Source organism: Acomys minous (assembly GCF_964271855.1).
Source record: "Acomys minous genome assembly, chromosome: 6".
Lineage (NCBI taxonomy): Eukaryota > Metazoa > Chordata > Mammalia > Rodentia > Muridae > Acomys > Acomys minous.
The window spans coordinates 66,641,344-66,667,269 of NC_140487.1; the positions used below are offsets into that span (position 1 = coordinate 66,641,344).

At 43.3% G+C, this 25,926-nt stretch overlaps 2 protein-coding genes across 2 annotated transcripts in view; one reads left to right on the forward strand and one right to left on the reverse strand.

Moving 5' to 3' along the window:
* Positions 1-8,815: 8,815 nt before the first annotated feature.
* LOC311599339 (DBH-like monooxygenase protein 2) lies at positions 8,816-16,991 on the forward strand (the record flags this gene model as incomplete). Its single annotated transcript, XM_084785169.1, has 13 exons — positions 8,816-9,124; positions 9,910-10,056; positions 10,544-10,705; positions 10,955-11,038; positions 11,830-11,997; positions 12,160-12,262; positions 12,433-12,599; positions 13,331-13,422; positions 13,674-13,770; positions 13,902-13,961; positions 15,359-15,489; positions 16,350-16,467; positions 16,749-16,991. 13 exons carry the CDS (start codon positions 8,816-8,818, stop codon positions 16,989-16,991), a joined length of 1,881 nt encoding a protein of 626 aa, XP_084641295.1.
* Positions 16,992-20,339: 3,348 nt separating this feature from the next.
* The window catches only part of MGAM (maltase-glucoamylase), a 203,059-nt gene continuing 197,472 nt past the window's right edge, over positions 20,340-25,926 (reverse strand). The window contains exons 93-94 of the mRNA XM_084785810.1: positions 25,622-25,795; positions 20,340-24,338 (exon numbers count right to left, since the gene is read on the reverse strand). Coding sequence (XP_084641936.1) covers positions 21,450-24,338; positions 25,622-25,795 — 3,063 coding nt within the window. The 3' untranslated portion in view covers positions 20,340-21,449. The remainder of the gene's footprint in view (positions 24,339-25,621; positions 25,796-25,926) is intronic.

The window sequence follows — 25,926 nt, forward strand, 5'->3', positions numbered from 1 at the left end:
GTGACAACCTTTTTGTTACATCCTCAAGTGGAAGAATGCATAATGGCAAAAAATGAGAATAAGGAACCATTTAGTTCTTAGGGCTCCTCTCTAAGGTGCTTGTCACACCAATGGAGATATAGCTCCTGCCTCCAACACTACTGTACTTAAGGTGGATTTCCACATAAATCTTGGCAAGGACACAAATATTCAGATGTACCTCTGGATCAGAGGAGAGAGCATTTTAAACTCCACAAAATCAGAAATAGAGTGCCAATGGATGATCTGATGTAATTTGGGTCAATATGTTCTTCCTGCATTTAACTCAGAATGATGTCGGAGTCCTTAAATATAAAATAGTAGAGGTAGAGAGATTGTTGCTTCAACTTCTTAAAGACTAAGCCAAGAAAATTGCAAAGTAAATATCTTGTCCTTGGAGCTACCTTCAGCCTTCTTGGTTGCCATCTTTATGTAAACATATCTGACAGCTCTCCAGTTCCCAATGGATACCAATGGTCTCTTGTTGAACGAGTGACTGACCTTGTTCCAAATATCAATTTCCCCAATGTCCTTACATCTCTGTCTAATCTTATCACACAGGACCATCATAGAGTGACTACCCTGACCTCTTCTCCCCTCTCCCTCACAGGATACTCATTGTCCTGCTTTCTCTGCAAGGTGTGACCTTTACTTGCTCTCTGACCTCACCTGCTTTTCCATGTGCACCACCAGCATCATAATAATTGCTGACTCAGGAAAGAGGCAAAGATGTTTTCAAGGATGTCTTCCTGCCTACTTTCCTCATCATGGCAAAGATAATACAATAAAGCACTGTTAATTTTGGACTTAAGGTCAGAGTGTGTGTGTGTGTGTGTGTGTGTGTGTGTGTGTGTGTGTGTGTAGCCAGTATGTGAGAAGGTGTTCAGCACTTCAGCACTGATAATCTTCAAGAAAATGTAAATCTTTCCATAATGAGATGTTGCTTCATAGTAAGAATGGCTCTCCTCAAAAAGAAAATAGATAACAAATGCTAGTCAGCATGTGGAGAAAAAGAACCCCTTTAGACTACTGATGCGTATGTAAATTCATATAGCCACTACAGAGAGCAATATGGAAGCCTCTCAAAACTTTTCAGGTAGAAGTAGCATATGAGACAACTGTACCATGTTTATTGCATCATTACTGCAATAGCTGAGTAATGAAAACTGAGTTTCTTTAAAATGAATGGATCAAACTAGGTAGGCACATACACAGGAAAATACCATTCAGCCACACAAAGAATGAAATGATGGTCATCACCAGGGGTTGGGGACGTAAGAAAGGAGAGGAGGAAAGTGGTGGATCCATGGGAGCTGAGCTCTGTTCAGCTAGGAGGAAGCCCCATAATGCTATTGCACAATAGGAAGCGAATCAGCAATTATACACTGTGTATCTCAAAACATCTCAAGGAAGAACTTTGGATGCTTTTACTATTAACAAAAAGATAAATGACTCAGGATATAGATATAGTTAACATTTGGGGGTTTTTTGTTTGTTTGTTTGTTTGTTGTTTTTCGAGACAGCATTTCTCTGTGTAGCCTTGGCTGCCCTAGACTTACTTTGTAGACCAGGCTAGCCTCGAACTCACAGCGATCCACATGCCTCTGTCCTCGAGTGCTAGGATTAAAGGCGTGCACCACCACTCCTGGCCTGATATAGTTAACTTTTAAACATCTCAAAATGCATATGAGCATTGAGTCATCACATGGTAACTCATTCATATTTATAAGTTTAATGTTTTAAAAGAATATTTCACTAGGTATAGGAGCACAAACTTATAATCCCAGCTCTTGGGAAGCTGAAGCAGGATGATTAGGACTTTAAGAACAGTCTCGGCTATACAAGGCCAGCCTGGGTTACAAGAGACCTGGTCTTAAAACTAAAATTAAAATTAAAGTGAGTTTTGCAGAGTCTCCGCTGGCAGTGAACAAGCCGGGGGTCAGCATTTGCACATGTCCAGGTGTATGATTCGGGTGACCTCATGGTCTTCAATGGGCAGCGGTAGGAGTTCATATTCAGACTCTGTGGTTACACTGAAGAAAACACTAAGAAGAGGATCCATACCAAAGTCTACATTCACATGAACTGTCCAGATAGTATTCACTTGCAAGCATCCCAGTCTCTTTTCTGAGCTGCGGGCTCTTCAACTCCATATTCACTCCTGTCACCTACTTGTCTCCTATGAGACACAAGCACCTAACTAGCTCCTTCCATCTGAACCCCACACTCTATCAACTAACCAAATCTTTCTTGGACCCAGACTATGATTTTTATCTCCACCTGGTCTATCTGCCCTCGACTTTTCTCCTGATTTTGACCCAGGGCATAAGAAAAGTGCTTTTGGGTGAGAGCATTAACACATATGTGAAAGAAGTGGGGAAGGGTGGAGATTGAGGCCAGATCAAGATCGCAGAAGCACTGCAAGCTGCTGTGCACATTAGGGAACTGAAGAAGAGTCCTCCAAGTGTTGCTGGCACCATTTCCAGAGGAACAATTTCTGTTCTTACCACAGACAACGTTCTAGAAATAAAATCTGAGAGCCAGTGAGTTAACCCAGAAGCAGAAAGATTCAAGTGGTATATACTTATAATTGGACACTAGCCCAAGAGGCATGTCCCGTGAAAGTCTTCACTTACCAAGAGACTGGGATAGATGCGAATACATCCTACTGGGACTCTAGGTGAGAGAAGCATGGGAGAATGGAGAAATAGAAGGATCCTGAAGGTCCTAGAAACCTACAGGAAGAACATCAGGTTGGGCAGAACTGGGCCCAGGGGTTCTGCTCAAACTACTGCACCAACCATGGACACAGAGTAAACAGCAAACCCCTACTCAGATCTAGCCTATGAACAGGACATTCTCTACACTTGAATAGAGAGCAGGAACTGACTCTGCCACAAACTCTAGTGCCCCACATTTGACCACTTTTCCATGGTGAGGAGGGCCAGTGGCATTCAGAGAAAGGATAGACAGGCTGCCAAGATAAGACTAGATATCCTATGATCATATAGTGGGGGAGGAGGTTCCCCCTTGGTCACTGACATAGGGGAGGGGAATAGGGTGAAAGTGGGAGGGAGGGAGGGAGGAATGGGTAAATAGAAGGGATGGGATAACAATTGAGATGCAATCTGAATAAATTAATTTAAATAAAATAAATAAAAATAAAAGTGGCCTTCTCAACCGCACAGTTTTAGGCAAGTTCATTAAGAGAAAGCCATGGCCAGGGCTCTGGAGCCTGGGTTAGCTTGCAACTCCAACATAAGGCAAGTCAATGTCATAGGCAGATGAGCTGAAGGTCTGAAGGAATCCATGAAAGAGATAGATGAGGGAGCAAGGAAGCCCTGTTGTTGGGTCTACCAAATAAACAGCAGTACCATGAAGAATTTTAGGTAAATGGTGCCCCCTAGTGGAAAGACCATTGTCCGCAAGACTGAGGTAACCATCTCTCAATCAAAGAGGTTGTCACCTTGATTTGTCTTAATTGCTCACTCCCTTAGCTTTCAGTTGCCTACAACCTACCTCAGACTTCTATGCTTCATGTTAGTCCACTCTCTGCTGTCTGTCTTTCCTCCTTCCTCCCCCTCCTTCCCTTCTCTTCTTCCCCTCTCCTTCCCTGGTCTGCTCTCCTCCATTACTCCCCCTGCCCACCCCAACCTCACTCTGTGATTGGGAATTTCCTGAGATTGGGAACTTCCTGAGATTGGGAACTTCCTGTTGATTTCTAGCTATTTACCTGGCTGCTGAGCTTCTCCGTTCTTCTCTTTAAGCCTTCTCTTAAAGCCAAGCCTTTCTTGGGCTGCAAACCCATTTCTGACTGAGAGCTTTCTAGCAGAAAATTTTACTGAGCCAAATTTTACTAAAAGCCAATTCCGGACCCATATATTATTTTGAGGGATGTATTTTCTTAAAGATGATTTCAAATTAGTTCAACAATGAATATGCCTCTGGTTCAGGCACAGAGATCATCAGTTTGTTTGTTTGTTGTTTTTGTTTCTTTGTTTTTAACTGCTTTCACTAAACCGGTAATTGGCAAGAAAAAAAATCTAGATGAAGTAGCTCTGAGCTGAGAAGTCTGATTTGGGAAGGAGTTTATTTTGCTATGTTAAATGACATATTTAAACAGTATTTTACTTAAAATAGGATAATTCATGCAAAAATACATTGGATTTACAGAGGGATACAAAGAATATTTTACGATTGAGTTTGTGTAGTCAAAGTGGGTGTGGGTAACAAAAACTTGGGCATCGTAGAAACAAGGGTATTACTTTACTTAAAGGGGGTAGTTAGAGCTGCACATTCAGCAGTTCAGCCCGTATTTATCTGAGCTCTTGGAACTTCTCTGGGTTTTAATCCAGCTCCACATTGGGAACTGATACCGGCATCCCAGGCACACTGCGGTTCCCTACTCAGGTTGTGGAAGGAAGAGCTATAGCCAACTCGTATCGCGTCCTGCTAAAAAGTCCACCTGAACTGTGTTTCTGGGTCCTCACCGCTGCGGTCCAGGGCGGCCGTTGCGGTGTACGTCCTGCAAAATTAGAAACCGAAGCGCAGGAGGGTAAGAGATGTCTTCCAGTCTCACAAGTGGAAGCGCCGAGGTCTGTGAGCTGAGCTCTCTAGAAGGTGAGATTAAGTCACTGTGACTGTGACTCAGGCAGAACAAGTGAGAAGCCAGCAGGGAGAGTGCACTTTTTTTTTTGGCTAGGGCAAGGGGGTGCGAAGTCTGGGTGGAAAGGAAGAAGGCTCAGAAGGGCTTGCAGAGCAGCAAGGATTGGAAGGCAGCGCAGTTCTGTGTTGTGTGGTTTTTGATCCAAGGGCCCAGCAGAGCTTACGGCTGTGTCTCTACTGCAGGTGCAGTACAAGGTCCTGCCCTGGGTCATGTTGGCCACTTGTAGCCTCAGCTCTGTATCAGTGACTCGTGTGGCCAGGTAATCAGCGTCAGGGAGAGATTTGACCTCTTTGTCCCCAGGACTCTGCAGAGTGACCAGCCACTGTAGCTGCTGTTGGAGATCCTGCTGATACCAGCTCATCCAGGGATACTGGGAATCCTTCAAGATGCAGCGCAGGGTCGCAGCCTGACCACGGGGTACCAGACTCCATCTTGGCTTTTGCTCCAGCAAAGTGACTGTGGGATCTGAAACACAGACGGGCTAAGATGACAGTCGGCAACTGGCAAACCTCATGCGTGGCCGACTGAGCTAAATCTGGAAGAAGAAAATTCATGAGTTCCATAAGCAGAAGTCTGCTGAGACCAGAAGCCTTGGCCAGGGAGAGTGTGGGTGCCAGGTGACTCCAGGGAGCCAGGGGCAGCTTCTCTGCTTGCTAGGCTAAAGTGGCCTGCTTCTTTTCCTGTTCCTCCACCCACTGGTTTCCCCAGTTGCCCTCTGACCTGTAGTCACAGAAGCCGTGAGAGCACAGAGGCACAGAATGGAAACCTGCCACATCCCTGACCTTCTTGCAGCGTCTCTCCTGCAAGAGAGGGGCATCTAAACCAGTAAGGTGCCAATGAGAAGCCTAAGTCTTGGCCTTGAAGTCCCAAAGCACGTGACTTCCTCAGGAAACCGACTATCTTGTCTCATCTTCCCTCTAAAGCGCAAGCTGCAGCTGAAAGTTTGCACCCTTTCCTGTTGTCTGAGCTTAACTGTGCTTTCTCCTCCACACCTCTGCGTACTGCACACTCACTAGGTAGTAGCTCAGTGCAGGGACTGGCCCCTGCACCCTCTCAGTAACGGTCAGATATTCCAGGGAGTGGTTTGCATTGGAATCTCAGCTCTTTGATCTTTCACCCACCGGCTTCAACTCCATGTGGAGGCTTTTGCAGGGTTATATTAGGCAGTATTCAGGGGACATTTATGTGTCTGACTCCAGCAGTGCAAATGCAAAATAAAAAATAAGAGCTTTGTGGAGAATAAAGGGAAAATGACCTGGCCGAAATAAAGAGACACTTGTGTCTTTCAATCTGAAGGACTATCATCCTATTGATACAATAGACCCCAGAGAAAGGAGAATTTCCCCCCAAGAAACACATGCTAGGAGAAGGAAAAGGCACCAGCCAGAGTGTGAAAGCATCTTTTGGAAAGAGAGCTCACCCAGCTTTAAGAAGCCTAAGCAGTGGTGGGCAGCACACACTTCGACCTAGACAGCTTATGCTTGGCCCTCTAAACTTCTATCTCACTTCAGGACCCTCAAGACTGACTTGGGGGGGTTCCCTTTTTCCTGTTACCAATGTGTCCACACTGAATAAATCTTTTTCTTTTTATTATTGACTTGGTTCTTTAATCGGCAGATTGAGGACAGGTGGACAGAGCTGGCTCAAGGTATTGGCTTTTGTTAGGTCTCAAACCACAGCCAAATGGCTAACTCTAACTGAGGTGCCTGTTTAATATGTCAGAGTGGATCTCGCTGCCAGGTCCTCCCACCATCCCTGAGTTCTTACCTATTACATGGTGTGACTGGCATACCCGCCACCTGCCCCCCTACCCTAAACCTCTCCAGCCCTGGGGCTGAGTTGCCCTTCCCTCAGTTACCTTTCCCTATATAATCCAGCCAGTTTGCTATGCTGGCCTTTTCTTCTTTCATTTACCCTCTCCCCCTCTCCCCTTCCATCTTTCCCCGTTCCCTTCTCCATTCTCCCCTCTCTGTTCCCACCCCTATCCTCACATGTCCAGGCTCAGGGTGATGATGATGTTCACTCTGGACTTTGCCAGATGCCTCTGCCTCTGACTATGCTATCCCTGATAGCTACAATAAAAGCCTTCTCCATGCTTTGGAAAGAGGCATGTCTTCTTCCTTTTCATTTCTTCTTCTGTTCAGCTTTGATAAAACTTTTACTCTTCATTTTTCTAGAGCATTTACTTTTGAAAAAAACAAGTTCTTTCAGCCTCTATAAATCTCTCTTTTTTTTTAAGCTGAATAATCTATGACCCTTAAGAGCCAGGAAGAAAAGGGTAGAGAAGAGATTCCTTGAGTTTGCAGCCATTGGCTCCTAGCTCCTCCCCGAGAGCCCTGTTCATTTCCTAAGGGCTCTCACCAGCAGAGCAGACTGCTGGATAAGGGACCCTGGGCCCTTCTCAGTTTACTGAGCTGTCTGTCCTAGCTCCCCACTGATCCCTCTTCAGCCTAAGGCTCTAATGAGATTGGGATCAGAGTGTCTCCCACACTCCTGTTATCTCCCTTGCTAACCTTCCTGCCTCCCAAGGTCGGTGCCTCCAGGATTGTCCTCTCTTATCTTAACCAGCTTGCAGTCCTGAGCCAGCTTAAGCCCCTTGCATCTAGATCAGATGGCTAGCTAACTCCTCAGGGCCTCTGCAGGACCAGTGTTAGAGGTCATAGCTGCCTCCTTGAGACTTTTCCTCATCCCCACCCACCAACTATATCTTGATCACTACTCAAGGGCACAAGACAGTAGCCAACAGCTTTAGCAGCTTTGTTTTGTTTTGTTTTGTTTTGTTTCCATGAGCTTAGTAAAGAAATATGAGGATCAGAGAGCATCTTCTCACCCTTCCTTGGACTGGACTTCCATATGTAGATGTGTGGTCCAACACATTTCAGGGAGAATCCTAAGGTTATGTGTCTTCTCCATTGTCTAGTGTATGTCAGGCAATGAAAAGGTTTACCTCCCCCAAGTCAGCTATGGCAGTGACCAGGAGACAGTAAGTCTTATACAGTACACATGTCTCTTCTCCCTTGAGAGGCAGTCAGCAACTGGCATTAATTCCTTCCCCTATAAACACAGGATCATGGCAAAGTGCTCAAGGATCTGGAGCCCTGTGCCTGTCAGTGGCTTCAGGAAACAATGCCAAGTGTGAGGGTGAGGCAGGGTGTGTGAACACACACTACTGATGCTACCCCTTCATGTTCCCACTTACTTATCTACAAATTAAATGAGCTGGGATTGTCATGAAATCAAGCAAGCTGGAGTTTCACTCTGCTCTCCTATTCAAGCATTCCTTTCGTGCTTTAGCTGTTCAAGTAATACCAAGGCACTCGAAACTGCAAAAGCTTGGCTGAACCTGGAGGGGAGAGTAATTGAGCTGTGATTTTAAAAGAAAAAGAAAAAAAAAGAAAAAAGAAACTCATGATTTCAGTGCAGAAGGGTAGAACACAAAATGCCCCACAGACAAATTCACATCCATTTCTCATTTTCTCCCTCTTCTTCCCCTCATTTCTAGCTCCTCTTTGTGACTTGCTGAGATCAAAGCTGCCCCAGACTTGTCCATCTTTCCAAAAGTCTTCCATTTATAGGTGTTTTTCCTAGATCTAGAAGCACAGGATCCTGTGGGAGACTGAAGTCATAGCTTTCCTTTTAAGACCTCCCTCCTGCTCTGTACCAGGAAGCCAAAAGCTATGCTTATGTTCCCCTGCCTCCACTGTCCTCATGAACACAATGGTGCAAGGCCATAACACTGGAGTAGGAGACATATTCCAGAGAAATACTATTTACTAAAGATGTTATGGAGGCGGGGCAGGCATGGAGGAACAGAGAGATGGTAGGGGGGCAACTGAGAACTCCTTCATTTTACAGGTTCTCATTGGGCATGGCCTTGTCATGGAGTTCGTACAGAAGACTGCCTAGCTTTCTTGATAATTTCACATTAGGTCCCTGACTCAAGGTGAGACAATCCCATTCTGTATCCTCCCTGGACACTTCTGACTCAAGTTATGTAAGTGGCACCACTCTGTACACAGTGGCTAATCAGATCAGAAGAGCCCCAGCCTGTCCCTCCCCCATGGCACCATGCCTGGCACAAGTAAATATCCATATAAGTCCAGAGCTCCTGAGTGTCTATGTGCAGGAAAGATGCTCCAGGCCCCAGGAGCCATGGCCTGTCTTCTCCTCTTCAGGCTTTTCTTACTTTTGGTCCTGGCAGCCTTCTCCCAAGGCAAGCGCCTAGGCCCTACATCTCCCCTTCGTTATTCTAGGTTCTTCGATCCTTCCCATACTGTTCTCCTGCACTGGGACTTTGACTATGAGGCGGAGGTCATCACATTTGAACTCCAAGTCCAGACAACCGGCTGGGTTGGCCTGGGCATCACGAATCGCTACACCTTTGTGGGAAGTGATCTGGTAGTGGGAGGAGTCTTGCCCGATGGCAATGTCTACTTTTCGGTAAGTCTAGTGTTGAGTGACTTGTGTTGAGTTGAGGATGGCTTCACGTCTATAGTCTCCAACCTCCATGGCACAGATGAGCTCCTTGACTGGGTTGAGGATGGCTTTGTGTCACTTTGCTACTGTTATGAATTGTAATGTAAATAATTGATATGGAGGGTATCTGATACGTGACCCTGTGAAGGTGGCTTCTGACACCCCCAAAGGGGTCGTGACCCACAGCTTTGAGAACCACTGCCATGATCTGCCTTGTACAAGGGAAGTAGTAGCTTACTTGTCTCCCAAAATTCACACACTCTGAGCTCAAAATCATACTTCTAAACTGCACTTTTGCAGTGTAGTGCTCACCGTTCCATACAAAAATATATAATCAGAGCCAGGCACCGAAGCACACATCTGTCATCCCAGCACTTGGAGAAGAAGAGGCACATGGATCTCTGAGTTTGAGGCCAGTCTGGTCTTCAAAGTGAGTCCAGGACAGTCAAGGCTACACAGAGAATCTCTGTCTTGAAAAACCAAAACACACACACACACACACACACACACACACACACACACACACACACACAATCAATGAAGAATTATTAGAACTTATGAAGCTAAAATTTGAAGTGAGAATAGTAAATCCAGGAGGTAAAACTCCAACAGACATGCTCTGTCCTCTCAGGAAACCCATTTGTGCAATGGAGGTAGCTGGCTTCTGCCATTTTAGTGTACACCTGCTGTCCCAAAGCCTAATTGTTTGGGATCCTGGTTCTTACTTCTTGATGATGACTGGGCCCCAGGATCAGCACCTTCTTGATGAAGACACTTTAGAGCAGGATGGGAGCCAGGATGCTGAACTGCTAAAGCTCACAGAAGATTCTGGCTCTACCACCATGCGCTTTTCGAGGCCCTTCAGATCCTGTGACCCACACGATCATGACATTACGGTAAGATATGGAAAGGGGAAAAAACTATTAAGCTGCAGTCAGCTTATCCTGGGGATATATAGCCACCCCAAGTCATGCAGTCAGTCACAATTCATGGATTATCCTTTGGTCTTCCTGGATACTTTCCAATTGTATCATCTGTTGAAATGTCCAATCATTTCTTGGCGTGGTCCAACCCAATGACTAAGTGCCCACTTGTTAACCCCTTATTAAAGGACTATAACCAATTCCACTGAACACCAGTGTTTGGAGTTCAAGTTTGGTTCAACATTCTTTTTCTGCAGGTGTAAAATAGGCAGAGAATGAATGGGAAAGGGTGAGGTGTGACAAATGAGTTAACCTCAGAGGTAGAGCTAAGGCCAAACTAATCTTGTCTTGAGTTATTCTCATTCCATTGTGTAGATGAGTGGCACATATAGGAACATGGATATAGGTATATGCAAAGTGCTTTTGAGTGTCAGGCCTTTGATGTTCTTGGTACCCATAGAGTGACACCATGAGGGTCCTGGCTGCCTATGGCCTGGATGACATACCGAAGATGAATCGGGAGCGCACTTTTGTCAAGTCCATCTTCTTGCTCCAAATATTGCAATATGATGATCAAGATGCCCCTGAAGACACCATCATCCATGACTTGAAGATCAGCAATGTAAGACCCCATCACCCTACCCATCTTTATCCACCTGTTTCCATCTCCCAGGTCATTCCAGACCCCTCCGCCTATACCCACTACCCACGTATTCCTTAGTGACCAGCTACTCAGCTACTGTGAGTGTTCTTGGACCCATGAAAAGTGCCAGTTTAGCCCTAAGTTATCTCTGCCCCTGGCCTGTCCACTTCCTTGGTTTTGGGGACCCCTTGCTCCCATTCCACTCAGCTTTTGTGCACCTTTTTCCAGTTCCTCATTCCAGAGGAGGACACCACATATGCCTGCACCTTTCTCCCACTCCCCATTGTAAGCAAGAAGCATCACATTTACAAGGTATGTGAACCAAGTGGCAAAGTCGGCCAAGGTAGGGAATGCACTGGGGCAAAGTCATGAGCATGCTAGAGTCTGAAGATTTTAAAAAAGTGTTTCTGTGAGGAAGGAGATGTAGGGTAGGGTTAGGTGGAGTTTTGAAGGGTTGAAAGGCACATAATATCTTGGGGCCAGACCTGTAACTACCAACATAATTGTATTCAAATGGAGGAGATTCAGATAGAAGATAGTAATTAATAAGTTTTTGAGGACAGCATTTTCAAGTCCCACTATGAACCCAGAATTGTTCTTTTTTAGCAATGGAGGTGTTAAAAGGAAGAAGGGCACATGGTCAGACGCTGTCAGAAAGTAAGAAAATCAAGCCAGAGTGAACTCAAAATCAGCTCTCTGACTTTGTATATTGGTGTTTTTAATTTAGGCCAGGTACAAAACGATAATTTTACAAGTTCCAAGGTATTAGGCGCCATTTTAAAAAATCTGTTTCAAAAATATTTGAATAGATATATGCAAATTGTGAATCAACTGAGGTCACTAGAGAAAGTTAGAATCATTGGAATGTCCGTGATGACTTAGCCCTTTGTGAGCTGTGCTTTCAAGAAAATGGATTTAAGGAGATGAGGACTGAGAGATGAGTCTACTCGAGATTGAGGAAGATGATAGCTTTGGCAGAGACAAACTGACGGGGAGAATCTCAGAGAAGTGGAGAACGGAACAGCTTCCGGTGAGGGGTGGTGGAGAGAATCAGAATTTGGCAGAGAATCTTAACCATCGTCTGCCCTCCTCTCTCTGTCCAGTATGAACCCATGTTGGTTGAACGCAATGAGACAATGGTGCATCACATTCTCGTCTACGCATGTGGCAATGCTAGTGTGCTCCCCACGGGCATCGGTGAATGCTACGGGGCCGACCCAGCCTTCTCGCTCTGCTCCCATGTCATCGCAGGCTGGGCTGTTGGGGGCCTTGTGAGTCCTGACATGGAGGCATTTGGGGACAAAGGGGTGCACGCTGTTAGGTAATAGGCTAATGGAAGACATGGGATCACAGAAGTTCCGAAAGAAAGGTTAGAAGGCGAGGGCAGAGGCAGAGCTAGGATCCCTTGCTCACATCACTGCCACTCTCCACAGAGTTACCAGTTTCCAGACGATGCCGGCGTCTCTATCGGAACTCCCTTCGATCCTCAGTGGATCCGACTGGAAGTTCACTATAGCAATTTTCAGAACCTTCCTGGTGAGATCCAAAGGACTTGTGGGAGGGCAGCTGGTGGGGTCCACTGGTTCCTCTGGATGTGGCGGGGGGATGTGGTGTACATACTAGATCCTGTTACAGCCCATTCCAGCCTTCCTTACCATTGAGACTCACTCCTGCTCTCTGAGGAGAGTTATTTCTTTCTTCACTAGGTATACGTGATACCTCCGGAATACGGCTGTACTATACCTCGCATCTTCGCAAATATGACATGGGAGTCCTCGAGCTGGGCATCGCAGTTTTCCCTATTCACTTTATACCCCCGGGCGCTGAGGCTTTCTTGTCTTATGGGCTGTGCAAGACAGAGAAGTTTGAAGAGGTGAAGCTGAGAGACACACGGTCTCTGAGGTTTCTTGTTCTCCGTTAGAGCTCGGGTTTCGTCCCTAAACTCACAAGCCTGAGCCACGGATTTAAAGAATGGTGGCGCCCAGAAAAGTACAAGTTCTGCAAGAGAGGAATGAGTCAGGGCTTTAGGGGCAAAGAAGTTGAGTGAGAAGAGAAATGGGATGGCTCAGGTGGAAAGGTGGAGTGAATGGGAACGTCCATCTGGGAAGGCAGTGGACAGAATGTAATGGTCAGGCAGCAGAGAGGATGGGAAATGATGTCTTCTGTCTGGGCATCAGAGAGTCAATGCAGTTATGATTTCATAGCAGCTGTGGCTACCTGCACTGAGACAACACGAGACTGGTCCTATCAACTATCAGTCATGGATCAAGAAAGGGTTTTGGGCGTCTTACCTTTCCTTGCTAAACTATTTGCTACTGATAGGTTGTGGGAGAAAGACATTCATGGTACATTCACCAGATTCAGTAGGCAATGGGTTTAGCAGAAAGATTAGAGAGGGGAGTATAGTTATCAGAATAGACTTCATGCATAAATTTATCAAAGAACAAAGTTAATGAAATGTAAAGACAAAAAAAAAAAAAACAAAATAAGAGAATATCTCTTAATCAGACCAAGAAGAAGATGGTAACAAGAATCAAGGGGGGAAAAATAAAGCTATATTATCAGAATTCTTGGTCAATCAGGTATACCTTCTCCTTGCTACAGATGAATGGGGCACCAGTAGCCGACATATATGTATCAAGCTACCTGACCCACACCCACTTAGCTGGGCGGTCCCTGCAAGCTGTGCAATACAGGTGATGGAAAAACTCAAACCTTTCTCTTCGGTGTATGGGAATGGTTACCAATGTGGCATGATGCTATGTCTGGTTTAGAATAAGGAGGATCTAGACTAGGGATGAGTGGAATAGTCTGTGAAAGAAGACTCTTTTAGGTTAGGTTCATGGACTACTTGCATTCACAGAACGAACCTACATACTGCATCTTTACTGGTAGGATCCTCCCTGCTCCATCTCATTTCTCTCTTTATGCTATTCTCTCCCTCTAGAAATGGAACCCAAGTCCAAATAATATGTAAAGATTATTTCTATGACTTCAACCTGCAAGAGACGCGAGACTTACCTCAACCTGCAGTGATCAAGCCGGTGGGAATCTGAGGAGGGATAATGGCCCGAGCAAGGGGGAGAACAGGAGAGCATAGCTCATTGCTAGCCCAGAAAATTCTAAGACTGTACAAGTTCCTCTCTGACTTACTCTCATGTTTCACTCTCAATAGGGGGATGAGCTGCTGATAGAATGTAACTACCAGACGCTGGACCGTGATGGCATGACTTTTGTAAGTGTCTCTCTCCACAGCACTAATATTGACTGTATCCCTAGAAGACAGCTGCTTCCTGGCTTTAATTATCTAATAACTCTGACTGTTCCAGCTTATGCCTTTCTCTCCTCTGAGACTATTCATATTCTCATACTTCCATGTATCCAAAATAGTTAGTGACCAACTAAGACCATGGCAGGATGTGTTATAGCATCTTTATCTCTCACCTCCTCCAGGAAGGTGCCAGCACCATTAATGAACTTGGAGTCATCACTGCCCTGGGTTGAAATGTCAGTGTAATCATTTAGCAGCTTTATAACCTACACTAAGTAGTCAATATCTTGCCTCCATTCTAAATTCATATTACTACTAGATAACTATTAGGAAAATAATAATTGTAATAATTGGTTAACGCATAGAACAATGCTCTCATCATGTCCCTTGTATTAGATGTTCAATTAGAGATAGTTATTCTCATCATGGTTACAAGGAACCCAACAAATTTTATATAGGGACCAGTTCAGTGCTTCAGAAAAGATCGAATGTTTCTGAGGAAGGAAACACAGCCATACATGTTATTGTAAAACAAGGTAGAAAACATCAAAATGGGAAAATGGGGATAAAAGTTCAGAGCTATTCCAGGAATCCTAAGACAACACATGGACCATGTAATATCAATAAGTGGGTCTGGCTATAGGCACATAGAGATGTGGAGTTCTGGATAACAGAAATGATAAAGCCATCCATCAGCAAGGGATGCTGGGAATGTGCATGAAAAACAGTGAGCTTGAGCAGGGGTTAAGGAGTGAGGGAAGACCCATGACATAATGGAATGAGGTAGAAGCAGGTAAGAGTTCTCAAAGCACAGAAGATGTCATCAACCTGCAGCTCTGAGACAGCAGATGCTTCCTTTCAACTTGCACTTCCAGATCAACAATAGAAGGGAATAGATAGCCTTGGGTTTGTTGTATGTATTTAAACAACTGGTCTCAGGATAACATCATCAAAAGACAGTAGGAGGCCACTGGAGTCCATTGACTAGGCAGATGAGAGGGTGCAGGATATATATTATACTATAAACAAATGAGCTGGCAGCTGTAGGGAGAGGAGACTGTAATAAAGCCAGGTGGAGGACAGACACTAAGTGTAAAGCAGGAAGTCTAACCCCCCAGAGGCTAACCGCAAGAACATAGAGAATAAGGAAGATGTAGAACATTTTTTTCAGAAATAGTATCAATACTTGTTCAATGGCTGGAAGTGCGAGAGCTGTGGTCAGGCACTATGAGCTGGACTCTATGGGAAAATAAAGAGCTCTTTGGAAGAGAGACAACTTTCACAGGGTGTTTGTTTGTTTGTTTGTTTGTTTGTTTTGCTTGCTTTTGTATCTGTGTCTCTCCCACTCTCACTTTCTCTAGGGAGGTCCCAGCACCATTAATGAGATGTGCCTCGTCTTCTTATTCTACTATCCCAGAATTAACATCTCCAGTTGCCTAGGATACCCTGATATCATCTATGTGACCAACGAGCTGGGGGAAGAAGCATCAGAGTGAGTCATTCTAGAAGCTAAAACCCACAAGCCTATGGGAAGGGATCTTAAAAGGACCTGGGGAAGAAGCAAAAGGTGTCTCACTCATTCCTCCTAGGCTGCTGAGCCGGGAGTCGTTGTGAGTGGCCTAATCACATCCTGTCATCCTCACCCTTGCTCCTTTCCATGCTGATTCAAAAGCTCTGAAGCCAGGAGTTTTCCAAGAAAGTTTCTGTATCAGTAAGAACATTCAGAAAAGCAGATGACAACTGACCCTTGAAAGTCAAATTCCTACTTTTCTGACTTGACTCAAAAACCGGTTTACATTCATGTCCCAACTGCTCACTAAGTGCCCACTCTTATGTCACTCTAATAAGAGGTTGGAAACATCTTTCTTAACAGAGACACATACAACTTCAGAGTAAGTGCAGGTTTTCCTTCTTTTTCCTTTTTCTTTCTTTCTTCTGTTTGTTTGTTTGAGACAGGGCTTCTCTGTATAGCCCTGGCTGTCCTGGAACTCACTCTGTAGACCAGGTTGGCCTATACCTCACAGAGATCCAACTGCTTCTGGGATGAAAGGTGTGAACCACCAGAGCCTGACTAACTGCAGACTTCCTGAAGCTAACCCATCAACCTCTCAGATCCTATGGCACCTATGTCCTTAAAGAGCATTCTTTTTTTTTTTAATGTCAAGTTCTCTCTGATATTTTTTCTTAACAAACTCACAAAGAACTTTCATTTAGTTATACAATGATCCATGTGGTTTACGCCAGTGTGGAAGACATGCTAACAAAAGGGAAGGTGTTTTCAACATATTTTGTCAGAGATGTAAGTCAACACTGATTATTGCCATGCCCCTGCCCTAACCCTACTATTCACAGGAATCCCATGGAAAACCTGATGGTCCTGAACAATGTTGAGTGGACTCCAGAGAACATTAAGAAGGCTGAGAAAGCCTGCAAGGAGTCCCAGCAGACAGTATTGATCAAAACCATTGATGTGAGTGTCACAGGAGATGTCACATTTTCGGGTTGGGGGATGGTATTGGGCAAAGCAAGGACAGAGAATGGATGATGGCAGCAAATAACAGAAACAGGAAGCTTGAACTGGGAAAGGGGGACCAAGGAGCAGAAAGGCAAGCTGTTACTACCCTGCACTACAGATGTTGTTGGGCCTCGCAGTTCACGTGTCAGGGTGGGGTAGTAGACAAAGAGATCAAGAAGAGGGGGGAAATGTAGCGATACTTATAAATTTACTTTTTTCCCTCAAATCTCCTGCAGGAGGAAGTAGAAAATGCAACAGGTTGGATTCCTGATATTATCCCAGCTCTTCGAGGGCCATGCTTAGAGTCTTCTGGAGGCAAAGTGGAACCTCAGGATAAGACCCCTGCAGGCTTCAGGGCTGCACCAATGGCCTTCCCTGGCTCCAGTACTGCTACCCTGAGGCACTTGCCCCTAGTTGCTGTCTTGTTCCTGCAGTGTACCATCTCATGGCTCCTAACCATGCTGCAGATTGGAGTATAATTTTTTTCTCCTCATGTTATCTACTTCTTTGTCATGAACTACAAACACTCCCTGGGCTGACCGCTTGAAATGTCCATTGTCTGTGCCACTTTCCATAACCCAAATCATGACCCTGCAGGCTCTAGGATTTTGTCCACAATTCACTGTTCAATTTACTCTTTAAGGCTTCAGAACCATTGATAGGATCGCATGTTTTCTGAGAAAGCCTGCCTCCAAGTCTGAGTGTTAGATGGTGGATTCACTCTCCAAAAATTCTAGTGTCTTGCTATCTTTCAAATTAATGTTATGAGTAGGATGGGTCTTGAGTGCAGAGGGAGATCATTGTAAACCCCTTGGCATGTGTGTAGGCCTGGAGAAGAATATTGATTTTCTTTTCTAATGATATTTTGTGTCTGGTCCTTTCTGAGGCAATGTAAATATCTTATAAGTAAAGAAAGGGGCTTTGTTAATATAGATCTAAAATTTCTAAGTATCACATTAAATAGAATTCCACTTGCTTCCTTTGGCGGTCTCTTTCATTTGAGTCTTTGGTCCAGGAGAAGCAGCTTGGAGGCCTCGTGAGTTGCCAGGTTAAAGCATCAGGAGGCTGTAGTTGCCCCCAGTACAGCACATAGCATACCATCCTTGCCCTCCACCCTTGAGTCTCACTGCTGGAGGGTCCTAGCTTATCCCACCCCTTGCTATGCTGTCACACGTGAGTCATTCAGTGTGAAGACTCTACCTGGGAAGGCAAGGTGAACTGAGCAATGTAAGTACTTAGCCTTGCAGCATAACACTTATCCAAGAACTCTATGGGTGAAAGAACAGAGACTTAGCGAACATGCTTTGGTGGAGTTCCAGTTGCTACTAAAATCCCAGGAGAGTGAGCTTATTTTGTATTTTCTGGCAGCCATGTCTATTAATTCTTAGCTAGATTTTAAAGTCATGTTGCTAGTCTACACGTTACTTTGCTTATCATGTCTTCTAGAAGGCGACCCTACTCTGGTGTCCCAATGGTTTTGGCAGGATCTTAATCCTCTGATGGTCAAGAATATGATTTCAGCAAACTCAATATCACAGCTGCAGGGACTGTGATCTGACATCATAGCCCTGCTTCCTGATGGAGTGGCACCTCTACTAGCACTGATGAGGTGCCTAAAGTGCTCATTGCTTCCATTGTCATTGATAGAATATTACAAACTTTGAGGCTCTTCATCATCAGCATCTACAGCATATTCAACTCCTGAACTGATCAGAACCACTTCCAAGTTTCATAGTATGAAAACACAGAAAGAAGGCCTTGCCACATTAGTCAATGAGGGTTTTCCAAGCTCATGTCTCTTTAAGGTGCCTTCTTAGACCACTTACAGTATTGCCCAACAAATTTTGTCAATAATCTTTTGAGGAAATATTGACTCAGATGGAGTGAGCTAGAAAATGTGGTATAACAAATCTTTTGTGGGTGGAAATTTTAAAGCACATGTCCTTAAAAATCTATTTTTACTTTGATGTATTTTATCTAGGCATACTGAAAGGTCTTGGATTTGGGGTTCAAGGGGGATACTAAGGCAGATTATCTTTTTATGAAAAAGATTATTAGAAGAGTTCATTAAGAAGATATTAAATCATAAACAGACAGCAGCATGGCAGAGGTTGAAGCAAGCTCCTTCTTATGGGTTTCAGAGGAAGAAGTTTATATCTCACAATTTGCTGCTTGTAGTCAGGCCACGTCTGTTCCAGGAATGGAGTGGTGAGATCCATCATTCGCAGCAGGGAAGAAAGAAATCTTGCTAACCTGTGATTTAGTGGATGTTGGCTAAATAGGGAGAAATGGCATGTCTGTTTAAGGTAGACAAGGTATAGAGATAGAGGATGTGTCATCCATTGTCCTCTGATGTCTTCAGTCTGGTGGTCTGGGCCTGGAAACTTCTTTGCAGAAATGAGAGCTTGTCAGCTATGGCCCCAGACCTGAGGTGGAATAACAGAGACTGGCAAAATGCCCAGCAAGTTTACCTAGCTGATGAGCTCAAATTTCATTGAGAGAGCTTGTCTTAAGAATAAGGAGGAAAATAAATAAGGAAGACACTCTATATTGACTTCTGGCACCCAAACACATGGGGTTACATGTGCATATATTCACACAAGCACGTGTGCACACATACACAAACATGCACATATGCATCCACATCACATACACAAAAGCAGAATTTCAGACCCAAAACTTGTCCCTAAGATTGTATTGACAAAATGCAACACACTGTACTTCTCTCAGCAAAGATACAAGTAAGGGAGTCCGTGACATATTCTATAGAGATAATTATGAGTTCTATTTTTGTTGCAAGGAGCAGGCAAGAGCCATGTAATCCATAACATAAGGTCTCAGCTTTATTCAAATGGCTGTAACTTTGGGCCAATTCCGAGAAACAAGTGTAACTGATGAACCAATGTTCTTCATGTAACATGCCATTGAATGATCCAAAACACAAGAAAGCTTCGTTCTCAGAAATAGGCAGCTGTTCCCCCTGCTGGCAACAGTCCACAAGACCCTAAAATGTGTCAAAGGCTAGTTCCTTGCAAAGACACTTTCAAAGGCCAAAACCAACACCTTTTAGGCCAAAAGGTGCCAAAAGCTGGCTTTTTGAAGAAATACATATCATAGCTGCCCTGGAGACAAGCCCTGGGAGGTGTCCTGGGTAAGGTTCCTGCAATTCAGATATTCTTAGTTAAAAACCCAGGGGTCTGGGACAAGAGGTTGGATTCCCCCATTTCTCCCTCCATTGCTCCCTGTCTTTGTATTTCTTTTATCATTAAGCTTAGTGAATTAAAATCTAGCCCATCAACACTTCAACTGTCTTTATTTTATTTTAATCAAGTGCACTAGATTATCTGGTCTTTTACAAGTCCGCGGCTCCCTTCCCCTTCCCCCCACTGTAAGGGACACCGGACTCCCAGTGTCTCAATCCTGACCAAGTGAGCTCTTGTGCTCCTTTGCTTTAGGGGATCTGACCTGAAAGCTCCCTCCCTGCCAAAGAGGCCTTCCGCCACGTGACTGGTTCTCAAGACAGAGCCTTCCTAGGCCAGCCACCCAAAGGCTGAGGAAAACTCCAGGCTGAAGGAAACTCTGAGACTAGATTTTTCAGCCCAGCCTCCCAGAGAAAGGAACCCATATTTTATAAATATTTATTTTCTGTTTAATTAAATATATCAGTTTATCTGCTACATGTTAACATAAATAATATCTTTGTGAAAAATAAGCATATTTTCAAAGGCAAAACCAAAGAGTAAAAAGAATGTTATTGTGTTACATTTTGAAAGTCTTTTTTAATGACTTGCTTAATAGCAATGGCACCTCCTTTGCAGCTGTATATATATATAGCAACACTACCCTGCAGAGTCTCTGAAAACAGTAGCAAGATTGCAATTATGAAGTAACAATGAAATAATTTTATGGTTGGGGGTCATCACAATGTTAGGAACTGTTTTAAAGGTTCACAGCATTAGGAAAGTTGAGAACCACTGCACTCGATCCTTGAGTGTGATTGTGGCACTAGCATAGAGTTTATAGCATCACCAGCAGATGCAGAGTCATCAGCCGACACTTCAATCGCTGTTCTATTGGAAGTGGTCGCAGTTAAAGCATATGTGGTTCTGGTTGTAGTATTAGTGGTAACACTGACTATAGAAGTGGGTAAATAACTGCCTGTAGCATACTGTGTTACCAAATGAGTTTCTGCATCTGTGAAAGCTATATCTGAAGTTATGGCATCTGAATTTACAAAGTGTGTACTGTTGCCTGTGGCACTGCTGGATTTATTTGCATTGGTGATGTTTTCAACATGTCCTGAATCATATATAGAATTGATTATGAGAAAACATGTGATACTTGGAATGGAAGCATTTGAAATGCCTTTGTCATAAGTATCTAAATTTGTGGAATTTATGTTGAAAATATATGTAGTCACCAGAGTAGTAGATGCTGTAGTTAAATTGTCAATAGCTTCAACACTATTACTTGTGACATTCATACTATTTGCTGGGAAAGATATGTTTATGGTAGAAATCTCAACACTAGAGTTTACTGTGATGGAATCTGTAGGAAAGGAGGTAGGTATTCAGGAAGAGTAGAGTTAATAGCAATATACTGAAGATATATTGTATAAGGTGTGGCTGTGGTTTTAAAAAAAAAAAAGCTAAATTAGTGGCATAAATAGTAGCACTCACAAGAAAAAGTGTAGTTATACCAGAGTATGTGGGGATAACTGTGACAATAGCAGTACTTGTTGTATAAGGTGTATTCACCATAGGTAAAGAATCATATGGTGGTCAGTAACATGAACTATAGTAAACACAGTAGCTACATCTGGAAGAGGAGAGTTGGCTATGGTATCAGCAATACTTGTTTCACTGGTTGTCATTGTGACAGGAATCACAGCACTGGTACTAACAATAATAGGACATATAGGGAAAGTGATAGTGAGGTCAGGAAGTGGTGCTAGTAGTGTTGTCACCAGTACTTGTCTCAGGAGCTGTGGTAGTGACAGGGATCCCATCAGCAGTGTGAACAGTAGAAGGACTCCCAGGGAAAAGTGTAGTTATGTCAGGAAATGAGGTACCAGTTGTGTTGTCAACAGTACTTGTTTCAGCATCTATGGATGTGAAAGGAACAACATCAGTAGTGGTAGCAGTAGGAGGACGTATAGGGAAAGTTAGAGTTGTGTCAGAAAATATGGTGCCTGTTATGTTGTCAACAGTACTTATATTAGTAACTGTTGCACTAGCAGTAGGAGGACTTGGAGGGAAAGGTGTAGTTGTGTCAGGATATGTGGCACCAGTTGTGCTGTCACCAGTACTTGTATTAGAATCTGTGGTTGTGAAAAGATTCATACCAGTAGTGTTAACAGAAGGAGTACTTGTGGAGAAAGGTGTAGTTACGGAAGGAAACATGGTACCAGTTGTGTTGTCAATAGTATTTGTATTAAAATCTGTGGTTGTGAAAGGATTCACATCAGTAGTGTTAGCAGTAGGAGGACTTGTAGGGAAAAGTGTAGGTATGCCAGGAAATATGGTACCAGTTGTGTTGTCACCAATACTTATATTAGCAGCTGTGGTTGTGAAAGGATTCACATCAGTAGTGTTGGTAGTAGAAGGACTTGTAGGGAAAGGTATAGTTGTGCCAGGAAGTGTGGTGCCAATTGTGTTGTCAGTAGTAGTTGTTTCAGGAGCTGTGCTTGTGACAGGATAAACATCAGTTGTGTTAGCAGTAGGAGGACTTGTAGAGAAAAGTGTAATTGTAGTTATGGTGGGAAGCATGGTACCAGTTATGTTGTCACCATTACTTGTTTCAGGAGTGGGTGTGAAAGGTGTAGTTGTGTCAGGATACATGGCACTAGTCGTGCTGTCACCAGTACTTGTATTAGAATCTGTGGTTGTGAAAGGATTCATATCAGTTGTGTTAGCAGAAGGAGGACTTGTAGAGAATGGTGTAGTTATGTTTGGAAACATGGTACCAGTTGCATTGTCAACAGTACTTGTTTCAGGAGAGGTTGTGAAAGGGTTCACAGTGGTTGTGTTAACAGTAGGAGGACTTGCAGAGAAAGGTGTAGTTATGTTTGGAAACATGGTACCAGTTGTATTGTCACCAGTACTTGTTTCAGGAGTAGGTGTGAAAGGTGTAGTTGTATCAGGATACATGTCACTAGTCATGCTGTCACCACTACTTGTATTAGAATCTGTGGTTGTGAAAGGATTCATATCAGTTGTGTTAACAGTAGGAGGACTTGGAGAGAAAGGCGTAGTTATGTTTGGAAACATGGTAGCAGTTGCATTGTCAACAGTACTTGTTTCAGGAGAGGTTGTGAAAGGGTTCACAGTGGTTGTGTTAACAGTAGGAGGACTTGCAGAGAAAGGTGTAGTTATGTTTGGAAACATGGTACCAGTTGCATTGTCAACAGTACTTGTTTCAGGAGAGGTTGTGAAAGGGTTCACAGTGGTTGTGTTAACAGTAGGAGGACTTGCAGAGAAAGGTGTAGTTATGTTTGGAAACATGGTACCAGTTGTATTGTCAACAGTACTTGTTTCAGGAGAGGTTGTGAAAGGGTTCACAGTGGTTGTATTAACAGTAGGAGGACTTGCAGAGAAAGGTGTAGTTATGTTTGGAAACATGGTACCAGTTGCATTGTCAACAGTACTTGTTTCAGGAGAGGTTGTGAAAGGTGTAGTTGTATCAGGATACATGTCACTAGTCATGCTGTCACCACTACTTGTATTAGAATCTGTGGTTGTGAAAGGATTCATATCAGTTGTGTTAACAGTAGGAGGACTTGGAGAGAAAGGCGTAGTTATGTTTGGAAACATGGTACCAGTTGCATTGTCAACAGTACTTGTTTCAGGAGAGGTTGTGAAAGGGTTCACAGTGGTTGTGTTAACAGTAGGAGGACTTGCAGAGAAAGGTGTAGTTATGTTTGGAAACATGGTACCAGTTGCATTGTCAACAGTACTTGTTTCAGGAGAGGTTGTGAAAGGATTCACAGTGGTTGTGTTAACAGTAGGAGGACTTGCAGAGAAAGGTGTAGTTATGTTTGGAAACATGGTACCAGTTGCATTGTCAACAGTACTTGTTTCAGGAGAGGTTGTGAAAGGGTTCACAGTGGTTGTGTTAACAGTAGGAGGACTTGCAGAGAAAGGTGTAGTTATGTTTGGAAACATGGTACCAGTTGCATTGTCAACAGTACTTGTTTCAGGAGAGGTTGTGAAAGGGTTCACAGTGGTTGTGTTAACAGTAGGAGGACTTGCAGAGAAAGGTGTAGTTATGTTTGGAAACATGGTACCAGTTGCATTGTCAACAGTACTTGTTTCAGGAGTGGGTGTGAAAGGATTCACAGTGGTTGTGTTAACAGTAGGAGGACTTGGAGAGAAAGGTGTAGTTATGACTGGAAATGTGGATACTGTTGTGTTGCCAATAGTACTTGTTCCAGGAGCTATTGTTGTGAAAAGATTCTCAGCAGTTGTGTTAGCAATAGGAGGACTTGTAGGGAAAGGTGTAGTTATGCCAGGGAATATGGTACCAGTTGTGTTGTCACCAGTACTTGTTTCAGGAACTGTGGTTGTGAAAGGATTTGTAGCACTAGTGTTAGCAGTAGGAGGTATAGTTGTATCAGGAAGTGTGGTTGTGAAAGTAGTTGTTGGCTCAGTTGTGTTTGTGTGAGCAGAAGTGCTCACAATTTCAGTGCTAGATACAGATGGGTAAGGGCTTGTGGGGAATACACTGGTCGAGTTTGGGGTTGGAAGTGTAGGATCTCCATAATCCCAAGTAACTTCAGTCAGTTCCTCCAGCTTCATACTGCTTTCAGTCAGTTGAATTGTTAATTTCTGCCAAAGAAAGAAATGATTATGTTGATACATTAGAACTTATTAATTAGAATATTGAAGTTACTTTTCAACATTAACTTTAACAAAAACTATCCATTCCCTCCCAAAACAGTAAATGACACCAATCTTTTTTTCATCTTAAATGGTCATAGATCACCATGTTGACATGTCTCATGTGTAACTAAGTGCTGGAAATCTCTTTCTTCACACTCTCCTATGTCCAAACTCTAATGTCCTCAAATATTTACAGTTATGATTAAAGTTAACATTCATTCTGTCTTTTCATTTTGTCATTGACATTCATCTTTCCTGACAGCCATTACTGTCAATACTAGTATAGTTCCTGCCATATAACAGGCATTAAATGTGTTGTAGAGGTTTCCCAAAATGATACTCTGTTATTTTCTGCAGTAGGATTAAATAGAAACAATATATCCAGAAAAAAAATTGAATCCAGTAATACAAGGAACATTTTAACGTATTAAAGTATGTAACTAATAAGCCCACAGTGAGGGAGAGCAGAGGTGGTCTTTGGTGCTCAAAAATAGTCATTTTCCAAAAGCCCAATGCTGGTAGCACATTGTTTTCTCCATTTAGAATTAGGAACTATAGCTATTCATTGTCAATTCTCTAAACCACTCTGTTTGAGCTAAGGCATTAGTTTATAATTAGTCCATGACCTAAAGTTACTATTCAGTTCTAAGTTACTATTTCATGGGTTGCTACTCTATCAGTAAACCACCTTGCAAAATGTCATTTTGTTTGGTTCCAGGGCTGAGGCAAAGCTGTCACTTTAATAGTTTTAGTAGTTTGGTATTTATGGCATTCTGTTAGGCAAATAGGCACATTTTATACTATAAGTGAAGCATATTCACATAATAATAGTAACAGTGTCAACTTAAAGCTGAAAAAAGAGCCACTAATTTGCCCAGGGATGGGCACACTGCAGGCAGGAGAGAGGATCTTCACAAAAATGTTCCTTGGCCTTAGCCTCTGAGTAAAAATGTTACTATGTTCTGTTAGATAGCCTAGGAAACCAGTCCATTCAATCTAGTTCAATGCATTAGTAAATGCAACAGAAAGGATATCATCAAGACTACAGATCATCAATACCAGAGTACAAGGGGAAGACCACCAATGTTGTACACTTTACAACAGTCTGCATAGATTTTCAGGGGCATACCTCTATAGATGTGCAACCCTTCTAACATGTATCACATATATTAGAGATAGGTTAATAAAATAATAAAGGGAGATCACAGTAGTGCTCCCTTTAGACATACCTGATTGTAGGGGTCACTTGTAAAATTGTTCTGGATGAATTGCTGGTTGTTATAGGTACAACGGACTTGTCCCACATAAGTAGAGTTTAAACCCCAGATTCTAATGTATCCAATTTTCACTGAATTTGAGCCACTCAGGTACTGATTATGTAGGACCTGGATTTTCAAGGTGCTCTATAAAGAATTTATAAGGAGAAAACATATGTAACGCACATGTAGTAAACTATGTTATATGTTGCAAAGTGAAGATATTTTGGACTACTTTTACTGTTTTTTTGTTTCTACTTTTTATTAAATATTTCATG